Genomic DNA, 11724 nt, shown 5'->3' on the forward strand with positions numbered 1-11724 from the left:
AGAGGGAGGAAGGGAGAGTGGGAGGGAGGGAGAGAGAGATGGAGAGAGTGAGAGAAAGAGAGGGTGAGAGATTGTGAGGGAGAGCGAAAGGGAGAGCATGGGAGGGAGGAAGGAAAAGAGAGGGAGGGAGGGAGGGAGAGAGCGGGAGAGAGGGAGGGAAGAAGGGAGGAAGGAAGGGAGAGAGTGGGAGGGAGGAAGGAAGAGGGAGGAAGGGAGGGAGGGAGGAAGGAAGAGAATCCGAGAGACAGAGATTCATTTGGTAGAATGTATCCCTAACTGTATACTATTTGTTAGGGTTTTATTTAAAATGAAATTCGGCACTGCAAATCAAAGCATTCCACTTTATTTCCTTCATTCGTTTTTTTTTTATTGTATATGTGATATGTTTCTTCTGTCGTGGCATAAGGAATATGGAAATATATATTGCATGAAAGCACTGGTATAGTCTGTATCAGACTATTTACTGCCTCAGGAGGGAGGGAGGAAATCTGAATCAGAAAATATCAGAAAATAATTGTCAAAAATTGTTTCTACATGTAATCGGGGAGGAAAAAAAGTAAAAAACAAAATGAAGTCCAGTGGTTCAGCAGAAAGAATGCTGAATCTGGAGTCAGAGAACCTGATTTCATATCTTAACTCTGACACTACCTCCAAGACTTTGGGCCACTCCCCTCCCCCTCTCTTCACTCACTGAGGACATTCCTCACTTCACCCCTCCACCCAGCAGCCCTAAGGGAACACTTCCCCCCCCCAGTGGGATAAGGGGGGTGGGGGTGGGCAGGGCAAGCCCAGTACTGGGGAGGGGGGACACAGCATGAGGTCTGGGGGGAGAAGGGACACTGTGGGGAGGGGCAACACTCCATCTCTAAAAGGTTTGCCATCATTATGCTAGAGTGTAGGCTTTACTTACTTAGCCTCTTTCCCCACCCACCTGGAGGTCCCTTGTTCTGGGCCATGGAAAGTGAGTCTGCACTCAATATATCAGCGTTCTACTCCTACGGTTCCAACTACCGCTGGATATGCTACAGACTTCTCAAATAGAACATGTTTAAAACAGAAAATTCTTTACCTTCTTCCTCATTTCCCTGTTGTCCCTCACCCAAACATATGACATCAAAGTCAGCCTCGACCCTTTACTCTCCCTCACTTCTCATCCAATCAGTCACCAAGTGTTGACACTTCTATCCTCACAGCATCTCATGTTCATCCCCTTCTCTCCACTTCATCTCTTAGTTCAAGCTCTCATCACTTCATGCCTGGATTATTATATTGGTCTCCTAATCAGTCTGAGAGTCTGTCCTAAATTTTTGGTTTGAATCCAAGATTGATAGTGGCACTGGAAGGAGTTTGAAGTGGGAAACTAGCTGCAGCAAAGAGCAGAAAAGGAAAAGAGATTAAGCTGAGGTAGGCAGAGAAACAGTGAGCACGTTCACCAGAGCAAGCTTCGGGAAAGAAGATGGAAGAGGGATCCCTGGACTCATTGGTGCCCTACAGGGGCCCAGGAGAGGAGGTACTTGATAGGGAAGCAACTGATCAAATTTGTAGCCAGATCCACACAAGGCTTAAGTTTAGAATGTAGTCAATTAGAAATTAGTTAAATATAGATGGGTATCTTTGTACCAACAAAATGTTGACTACTTTGAATGTTACTATGGATTAGGTAGTTTTGTAAGCTTCAAGAACAAATGAAGGAAGAACACTTATTTACCTTTCCACAGAAAGCTAGTAATGAATTGTAACGGTAAATAATCATTTTTTCTACAAAGGACCTTATTCCAGGGGCATCTCTGTGCAGCCTCAGTCTCAGCCTCAGCCTCAGCCTCAACCTCAGCAATTACTTAAAGGAGGGAATTTTGATCACTCATGATGGCAGTGAAAACTTTCATTTCTTGGCAATAGAGTGGCCTCTCCAGGAACATTTCTAGAATCCACTTATTTACACAAAAAAATAGATAATTAAACGTTATGCCTTGTTTCCCTACCCTCCTAGGTTCTGTTTTCCAATTTATCTGGAACCTGACCTTAAGAGATTTTACCTCTCTTTTTCTCTTCATCCCTACAGCTCATCACCGCGGTGCCTACTGAAAAGCTGTCTTTCTTGAGGGAAGTGGGGTATGGTCAATCCAGAAGGGAAATCCAGGATTTACATGCGGGTTCCGGTAATGATATTGACCACGCAGAATTGGAGCTGCGCCCTGGACAGGTCCTCTGGTTCCGAGGCCTCAATCGCATCCAGACTCAGGTACAATGTTGGGGACCTAGGCTTCATTGCTGATCTGGAAAGAATCTTTTCCAGATCAGAGGTGGTAGTGAGGGAGAATGGAGCAATTAAGCTGAAACTTCAACATTCCCTGTCCACTCTAACCCCCTATCCATATACCTACTCAAAAAGCTCACTGCTGAAAGCAAACAGACCTTATATCCCTGTGCTTAGCATTGAGTATCTAGGATATAAATTCACTTTCCACTTGGCAAGAAAGGTGTTTAGGATGGCGTAGGTGGTCTAGGGTTAGACCATGTAAGCATTGCTAGGTTTTTTGCTAGCAAAGTAGGCCTAGGATGGGCAGTGTTCATCTGCCTCCAGAAAAGATCTTTCAGATAGTGTTTCCATGATGACAAGATCCCTATCAGATCCTATTGAATCACTTCCTCTAAACCTCTGGGGCTCTTTTTCCTGCCATGACACTATGGCAGGGGAAAAGACAAACAGCAGAAAGCATCCTCTTTTCCCTTACTTTTAATGCTGTAGCGAGCGATGTGTAAGTAAAGAGCTGCTCCTTCATGCTTAAGTTTCTTTTGCAGGATCCAAACTTGCTTCCAGCAAGGGGAGGTGCCATACTTCCTTCAGTCCTCTATCACCTCCCTGCCCTTATTCCATCTTCAGTTTCTTCCCTCAACCTAACAGGGCCATCATCTAGGAGTTCTCTAGCTACTTTTCTGTCTTCATTGATCCTGTTCTAGGAGTTGGCAGTGCTCATAAAAGGCCCTTAAAGTGGCCTCTCTAGAAGAGGCCTATTCATATCAGTTTCCGAATCAACTCATGAGACCTAAGCAGTTAAATATCTTTTCAATTAGTCTTATAGTTTAGAAATGCCTTAGCCTGCCTAACCCACAGAACACGGAATGGATGATTTCAGTGTTTGTAATTATGCTTGGCAAAAGAGATCACTTTCCCCATGGGCAAAGATTTGCTCTCCAGGGTGGTGATAAAACTGGCTTTTATGAAATCCAAAGGTCCCTTTCCTTCCTAGAGTCTTTAGAGTCTGATAGCCAAAATCTCTGAGTGCCCCTCCCCCTGAAGTATTCAGTACTTTCTTTAAGGTCTGCTCTTTTCAAAATAACCTATGTTTTTGCTTTTCTTCCCTTCAGTATTTCCTCTCCTCTTGGCCAGATTTCCCTGTTGCAGTATCTCTTGGATCCTGCCAGTTTTTCTTTTCTTGGGCCGTGGGGTTTCCAGGTTTTCCTCTCAACCCTTAATCTCCACCCTATTTCCCTCCAAGCTGTAATTTATGCTTTTTTGTGTGTTTGTGTTTGTGTGTTTGTGTGCCCACTCTTCTGACTGGTTATCCTGCCATGCTTTGAGGGGGATGGGTGACAAGATGGTTTCTGTCTATATAAATATATAAATAAGCTGACCTCAGAACCAGGGAGCTCTGGGTTCTCTAATTCTGCCACCAGCATATGCAGGCTATTTGACTTTGGATAAGGCGCTAAACCTTCTATAGAGAGAAAGATTCAGGCCAAAATCCCCGGAGATCTCCCATCCATCCTGTTTTACACCTCAGAGGCTGTCCAGCTCATTGATCCTATAGCTTTTAGGATGTGGCAACGTTGTGTACTGAGCTTTCTGAGCAGAGTGGTTAGAACAGATCTACCTTTGTTCATGACAGTTAAAAGTTCCCTAAAAGTGTGGTGATGCAAACCTTTTCTTGGTAACACCTCTTCTAGCTTTACTGTTATTGTTGTTCACTTGTTTCAGTCATGTCTAATTCTTTGTAACCCCATTCCGGATACTGGAGTGGTTCTTCATTTCCTTCTCTAGCTCATTTTACAAATAAGGAAACTAAGGCAAGCAGAGTTGAGTGACTTGCCCAGGGTCACAGAGCTAGTAAGTGTCTGAGACCATATCTGAACCCAAGAAGATGAGTCTTCCTGATGCCAAACCCTGTGCTCTATCCATTGTGCCACACAGGTAGCTTCATTTAGGGTATTGTCAGTGGCAACATTTGGTTGAATCGGGTAGAGGTGGAAGTCGGAGACAGTTATTAAAACAATCCTAATTTTAGTCTGGATTCCCACATTCTCCAAATCTGGGATACCCCTCTCACCCCACCCTTTCTTATGATTATCAAATAACTACAACCACTGGAAGGCAGAACCATTTAGCACTGAGGGACAGAGCCTCAGACAATCATGTTTGAGAGTAAGGGAGGCTGCTGAGCTTTGGCTATATTGGGAGACTGAGCCTCTACTTCATGGGAGCCATAGGAAGTAATGCCTTCAAGCATCCTGCTTTTGACATACTGTCACAGCCGGGAAATAGTATTCGCTATCCTTACTAAAGGGAATCAGGCTCCTGATGTGATACAAGAGAAGGTGTATAAGCTGGGTAGGGTAACAGAAGGGATGATGTTTCAACCCATACTGTGTTCTGAATTCAGAAACCTATTTAGAGCACTCCAAGTCTTCTCAAACAACCTCCTAAATAAAAATGATTAATTGACCAAAAACACAGTCAGTTCCTTTGCTTTCCCAACTTCCCCCTCCCCTGGGGAATGTCATGGAAAATAAAATAAATGAAACCAGACCTTCTAATCATTTGGTAGATGTACCTGGGGAAGGAAGTGAATTGAGTGTTTTCAAGGTTGTTCTACAGAGTGTAAATCTTGTATGATATATATATATATGTATATATATATATATATTTTATATACAAGTATATATTTTGGGGATTGGAGAGCAGTGCTTTCCCACAACTCTGGTTTTTGCTCTTTACCTGTACTCAACAAAAGCATGGATTTTGGGGATCGATGGGACCAAACAGAAGGGAAATGAATCCTGCCTAGCACTGGAGTGCCAGAGGGGAAGAAGAACTGTAGTGTTAATATCTTCTGCCTCTAAGGGACAAAGCAATGTAGAAACCAGAGTCTACTTCCATAAGGCCAGAATAACAGCTGTTCATGACCATCACTGCCACCTCTTACACCTCTTCTCCTTCACTTTTCTCAAGCTAACTCCTAAGTTATACCTAGCAACTGCCAGTCATGAGGATCCTTGGAATACTAACCCATTTGTGGCCACCTCTGTAGTATGATCTGGCTCTTGTTTCTGTGCTTGAGCTATTTGTGCCTCCCTCCAAATTTAGGCCCACAAATGGCTGACTAGGAGAAGAAAGCCCTGTGTCAGGGGATGGGCCCAACAATGGAGAGGTAGAATAATGTTACAATTTGCACTGGTTTTGAATTCTAGCCCTCTGTACTTTTGTGGGTCTCAGTTTCCTTATCTGTAAAATTGAGGGACTAAATGAGCCCCCGAGTCAATGAATGCTCCTGTGACTAACTTGTTGATGAGAGGTCTTTCCACCAGGTCCATCTATATGCCTGTTGGAGATAAAATTCTCTTTTGTTTTCCTTCAGTTTAATAGTTCTCTCACTGGTAAATCTATAAAGATAAGCATTGTTTTGTTTCTGTTTGAGCAGAACTCAACAGAACCTAACCTAATTGTGCTCTGAAGTTGCACCCTAATTTTGAGCATTTGTATTACAGAGATCTATATCACCATTTTCTATATAGGTTTTCCCTGTTTCCTTCCCACACCTTCCCCCCAACTTCTTGGAAGGCAACTCAAAGGAGGTCTCATTCCATTAAAGAGAAGAGTTTACTCAAAGGAAGCCTGCTATGTCCTTACCTCTAAAGAGAGGGGAAAATGGAACTTTAATATGGTTTTTAGATTTGATGACAAAGCATATTGTATAATAATCCCCAATTCCCTTTCTTCCTTATGACAGTTCTATGTCAGTGAGGGCCCCACTTTTCTGCCTCCTGATTCCTTCTATTTTCCCCCTTGTTCTCTTTCTGACTCCTCCAATTTCCCATCTTCACCTTCCCCTTCTCTCTGACATTGGAGCAAAGCCATCTCACTCTCTGGTTCTTTGCAGATCGAGGTAGTTCACAGATTCCAGTTGGCAATCACCTCTTATCCGGAAATGCTGAGGAGGAACTTGAGATCTGATTCTACTCTAACACTTCCAAGCCTTTCTGCAAACTTGTCTGCCTTCTCTGATGCTTCTTCAACTTGTGAGTAATAGTCTCTTATAATGCATGATTTCTAAAATGACCACAACAAAACACAAAGCATCCACTTTAACTATGTTCGGTTCTCTCTTCCTTTTGGTTTTTCCTTTGATTTTTAAACCTGAGAGAGGGAAAGGGAAAAAAAACACACCCACCCCCAGCCAGAAACCAACAGACTGGGTTTGAATCTTATTTTTTTACTTTTAAAAAGCTGTTGCAGTGGGGAGCTAGGTAGGTAGCTCGCTGGATAGAAAGCTAGACCTAGAGACAAGAGGCCTTGGGTTCAAATCTAGCCCCAGATATTTCCTAATAATATGATCCTGGGCAAGACGCTTAGTCCCCATTGCCTAACCCTTACTACTCTTCTGCTTTGGAACCAATACTTAGTATTGATTTGAAGACAAAAAAATAAGGATTTTTTTTAAAAAGCTACTGCATTTTAACCATTTACAAAATAGTACAATAATAATGATCCTATTTTCTGGTTATTCTTCTGCCTTGCTTATGCTTTCCATTTCTTAGGACAGTTGTTGGGCTTACTTTATTGTATTCACTAGGAAAAGTGTTTTGAAAAGTTTTGGAGGTAGAGTGGGTAAAGAAGGACCTACCATAGTCATTACATTCATTATTAAACTTTGATTATATAGTTCAAAATGATAATCAGGAAGAAAGGAATCCTGCCACTTCTGAAGTGGCAATAACAGCTTGAAAAGGTACAGCTGACATGTAGAGAAACAGAAAGTGATGCCAAATTTTATTTTAGACTTACTTTGCCATTTCTAATTAACCTTTTTGAAGCCTTATTAGGCCCGGTCCTGGTAGGAATATCAAGCAGCTTATATTCTGCTAGGTAGAATGAAATAAGGATATTGTCTCAGGACCTCAACATTATCAGTGTTTCTTCTGTGAGTTATCTGTGCTTTTCCCCTATTTTGTGCATCACTATTATCCTCAGCACAGATAACTGGGTTGTCTGCAGTTCATCTTGGGGACTGTGGAGTTTGAGGTGAGACTTTGGGGGGGGTAGAGTTAGCAGGAGATGTCCCTGTGTGTTCTTCATTTCTACATGGCCCACTAAAATGGGGCAACAGAACCAAACAGCACTCAGGTCAAAAAATAAGTCAGACTCTGTTAACATCCAAATGCTATCAACTCTTCCCTCTCTCTGATACCCTCTTCTACTATTTCTCTCCCCAAGTCTGACCCTCTCCCTCTTAAGTCTCCATCCTTCCTCTTTGCCTTTTGGTGGAAATGTCTGCAAGTTAGCCTTTACTTCACTATAGTTTGGGGAAAACCTGTTGTGAGACCTTACAGAATCTAATGGGAGGGTTATATCTGGGGATCTAGGAAACAAAGGAAGTAGGAGGATGGGTAGGTATTTGCTAAGTTTTTCCAGGGCAGTCCTTACTTTGGGTTCTAATGACTTGGATTTTAATTACCCTTCTCTTTTTTAAATGAGAGCTACCCTTCATGGGAGCCTCAATTCAAAGAATGTTGTCCTTCAGTTCCACGGTGGGGGGGGGGGGAACTTCCAGAGTCTCCTTCCATTGGATTGAGGAAGATGAGGGAGACTTTAATCTTCTTTCTTCCCCATCCCACTTTCCTCTGCCATCTCATTTCAGTTTCTAGAAGAAAACAGAACAGCACAATGGCAACTGAAGAAAGTGTTAGTTGTCTATTCCCTAAGCCTCTGGAAGAGTGGGCCATCAGATTCAGAGAATGACATTATTCCTCCCACATTAAACTAGCTTATTTGCTAGTTGGCAGAGGTCTGGCCTCATTGGGGCTCACAGAAAAAGGCTTTTCCCAAAATTATCCTGGTCCTCCCTCCTCTTCAAGGAACAGTCTAAAGAAGAAGGAACTGAGACAAGAGAAAACAAATTCTGCTTCTCTTTAACTCTCACCACTATTTGGGTCTGGGACATGAAGGGGGAAAGAGGAGGGAGGACCTCCTAAAAGCAAAGTGCCTACAACTGCCACAGCACTTGCTTCACTGGCCAAGTCTTGCCCTCCTATGTGCTGTTCACACACAGGGCACCATGTATCAAGTGGTGAGGGTTGGGAGGGTAGCAATGCTTGGGGATGGTTTTGGTTGTTTATCAATCATTGTATGTGTGGTTGTTGTAAGGTGTGTTGTGCTCTGCAGTGTACATGCTATGACAGAGGGTGGGTTTGGGAATGGTCTTCCATGTAGCACTCACTATTCTTCATGGATTTGCCCCTTCCCGGAGCTTTCCTTGCAGGTGGTTGGTATTCCCCCCCTGGATTCCAGGAGGCCTGCAGTCCAACTGAGTGATTTCTCCATGTTCTCCTAAAGAAACTCTTTTCCTATTTTAGTCACTCTGTCCCCCTCATTTTCCACCTTTTGCCATCCTTCATACAGGAGGCTACTGGATTTGTGTCGTATAAGTAAATGCATCCTACACTACTCCCAACTCATTTGGGAATATAGTGATCTCTGGAGAACAGGTAGGAATGAGTGGGTTAGATTCTCCTACAGGGTGCTAAAGCTTGAAACACATGTTCCAATCCTGTATGTCAGGAGCAGAGAAGGAAGCCTTCCTCTATAAACTTTGGTACAAGAGATCCACCCCAGGAAACTCTTAAGGATCAGGAAGTGCCACAGTCATGAAAGCAGAAAGAGAGTATCTATAACTGGCCTTAAACTCTCAGATCTGAGGCAAAGGGACCTTGGCAGGACAGACCAATTTGTTTAAAGGTTGAGTGAGTGGAGTTAGGGAAGTTGAAATGGCAGAGGACCACTCTCCCTCCCCCCAGCTTCCCACAATGAGTATTCCTTTGACTCTCCAGAGCCAAGATGTTAAGTTGGTTTTAATGTATAGCAATGAGTCTTTTAGGCTTCGGGGTTATAGAAATCCCTATTCCCTGGCTGTCTTACAAGGTTATTTGGAGAAAAGATGGGGCAGAAAGCTTTATCAGTAGCCTGCTGGGGTTACACAGAATAGGTGTTGTCACCTCTTGCCAGTTTCTGTTTGAGAACAGTTGAGATTTTTACATGTAGAAAAGAGCAAAAAGACAGTGTCATCTAGTCTCCCAAATCATTTTCTGTTGCCTTCTCTTGAGGAACTCCACATTACCTAGGATGGCAGGAGGGAATCAAGTCAGCTCCATATCTGTCTGTGCTCCTTTCTCCCTCATCTCCTGCCCATCTACCATTCGTCTTGCCTTTATTGTCATCTTTTCTATGAGGGGGAAAGAATCACAGGCAACCAGAATAAACTCAATAGGTCCCCAACATCTGGAATTATCTGCTCTTTGGGGTAGAATTAGTAAAAGCTTTAGTCCAAAGTCTCCTGCAGTACCCACTAAGCAGGACTGGCAGGAGATGTGGCATTAGTTATGCTAGGTGGCTGCATATCTGATCAAGAACAAGGAGGCTGACCTAAGCAGCCTAGACAACTGGCCAGCAGAATGGTGTCTCTGTTCCAGCTCAGACCTAGCATCTATGATAGATTTTAGAGATTTTCCAGTTCTGACAAATCCAAGCCCACCCCACCCCCAAGTTCTTCCTGTGTGTCCACCATCCTCCAAGATGACCATGATAGGGACAGCAGGTAGGCAGGGCCAGGGCTTCCCTTATCCAATGACTCTCATGAGGGAAGGGGGAGGACTTGGTCTCCATCCTGCCCCTACCCCCATCTCCAGTTCTTGGTGACTGGTCCCTATCATGCACATCCCCTGTCTCAGCCCCCCTCCTCCTGGGCTGGGCTGGGTCAAGGAGACCCCTCCAAGGCTTATTTGGACTTGGAAAGGATGGCAAGGCCAGACTACTGTGTACATGTGGGTCCAACCCCTGAGCTGCCAGAGTTCTCATTACCAACAAGGCTCTAAGAGCCATGGAGCCTACTTTGACTTGCTTGTCCTTGCTGCATGCTATATGAAGTTCACTGTTTTCACTCCAAAATGTGTGTACAAAGATCTTTGGGTCAGTTCTTCTTTGTAGGTTCTAAATATAAATCTGATTTAAACTATAGCGGGGCATTTCCTGTACTTTCTCCATCAGATTAGTTTACCCATTGCATCAATCCACATGTCCTAAGTCATTTCCCAAGTATTTGGTTTCTTCCTCATGAATGCTTTTTTTTAACTTTTGTTTCATTCTGAGTGGTTGTTAGGGGGTGTCACATTTATGTTGGGTTTCTACCCTTTTTTATGAAGCTGTTGAAATGTCGATGTTGGATTGCCATCATTCTTCCCCACCCTTGCCCCATGCTTGAATTTTGAACCATGTGATATTCATTTCAAGGATTCCATGATATCCTTATTATATATTTGTTTTCAGTTTTTGCTCAATGGTGTTTTATAATTTTCATTTTGTTTCTCCTTTTGAGTATCCCAATTCCTCTACCAACCTTATCTCACTTCCCTGTTTTCTTCTCCTTCCTTCCTTCCTTCCTGGTATAGATTAAAGTAGTCAGAGCATTCCGTAGCTCCCTCTATGAAGGCCTTCAGAAACCTGAATCTCGAAGCTCTATCCATAACTTCCATATCCATCCCAAGTTCACTCTGGAAGAAGATGAGCCAAGAACACCACTCCTGGATGATAGTGAGAAGGATGAAGATAGCAAAAAGCCCAAGATTCCTCAAGGCCAGTGGGAGCAAAGAAACCCCACCCTCTCCATCCACCAAAGGAAACAACAATGCTTTGGACTCTAGCCCAATGCGCATCACAATTTCCAACTCAAACAGAATCTTACACAGCCTGGAGACATCAGTTCAACCCTTAGAACTCTGGCAGTTTCCTGATTTCTCCCATTTCCTCCCTTATTTGCCCTTTTTGTGTGATATCCATGAGGTAATGGAACTTCTCATTATCATGTCAACTGCTCCTGTGTGTGTACCATAAGTGGATTCCCATCCAGCCATTAGAGGCAAGAGCAGACACATTTAGGGACCTCCAATTTGACTTTGAGTTGGTGTTCAAGGTGGGGGGCTTCATAGCAGATACAACAGTGCTTGGGTCTCCACATGTTGGGCTCTGTAAAATAATAGTGTCTTTCATTAGCTTTTTTAAAAGAAAGATAATGTCCCTCTCAAGCCCTGAAATGATTTCCTGCATTCATGGGCATAGAACACAGGAACTTGGTTCTTATGAGCCAATGTGAGCTGTTAATTAAACAAGGATGCAGAGGGAGAAAAATATATCTAAAAGGAAATAGTATAGGATTGGGGTGGGAAGGGAGGTGGGGAATGGGGTTTGCAGAATCAGCCTATAGATAAAGATTGCTTTTTTAAAAACCTATTTTGACCAGCTGGTCACATATTAGGGACCAGAAACTGGCAGATCTGGGGCAAAGACAGGCCATTAGAGTAGAGAAAATAACATTGGGTTTTCTATCTGGCATGACCCTTGGTACTTGCAAAGCAGACTGCCAAGGCTTTGCCAACTCAAAAATAAAAAAAAAACCA

The 11724-nt window shown here is 43.3% G+C and overlaps 1 protein-coding gene across 1 annotated transcript in view; it reads left to right on the forward strand.

The window, feature by feature from the left end:
* Positions 1-11161, forward strand: part of ATP2B4 (ATPase plasma membrane Ca2+ transporting 4) — a 48679-nt gene extending 37518 nt beyond the window's left edge. The window contains 3 exon segments of the mRNA XM_044674925.1: positions 2063-2242; positions 10720-10883; positions 10885-11161. Coding sequence (XP_044530860.1) covers positions 2063-2242; positions 10720-10883; positions 10885-11161 — 621 coding nt within the window.
* Positions 11162-11724: the final 563 nt, after the last annotated feature.

Source organism: Gracilinanus agilis, chromosome 4, assembly GCF_016433145.1.
Source record: "Gracilinanus agilis isolate LMUSP501 chromosome 4, AgileGrace, whole genome shotgun sequence".
In the NCBI taxonomy this organism is placed as follows: Eukaryota; Metazoa; Chordata; class Mammalia; order Didelphimorphia; family Didelphidae; genus Gracilinanus; species Gracilinanus agilis.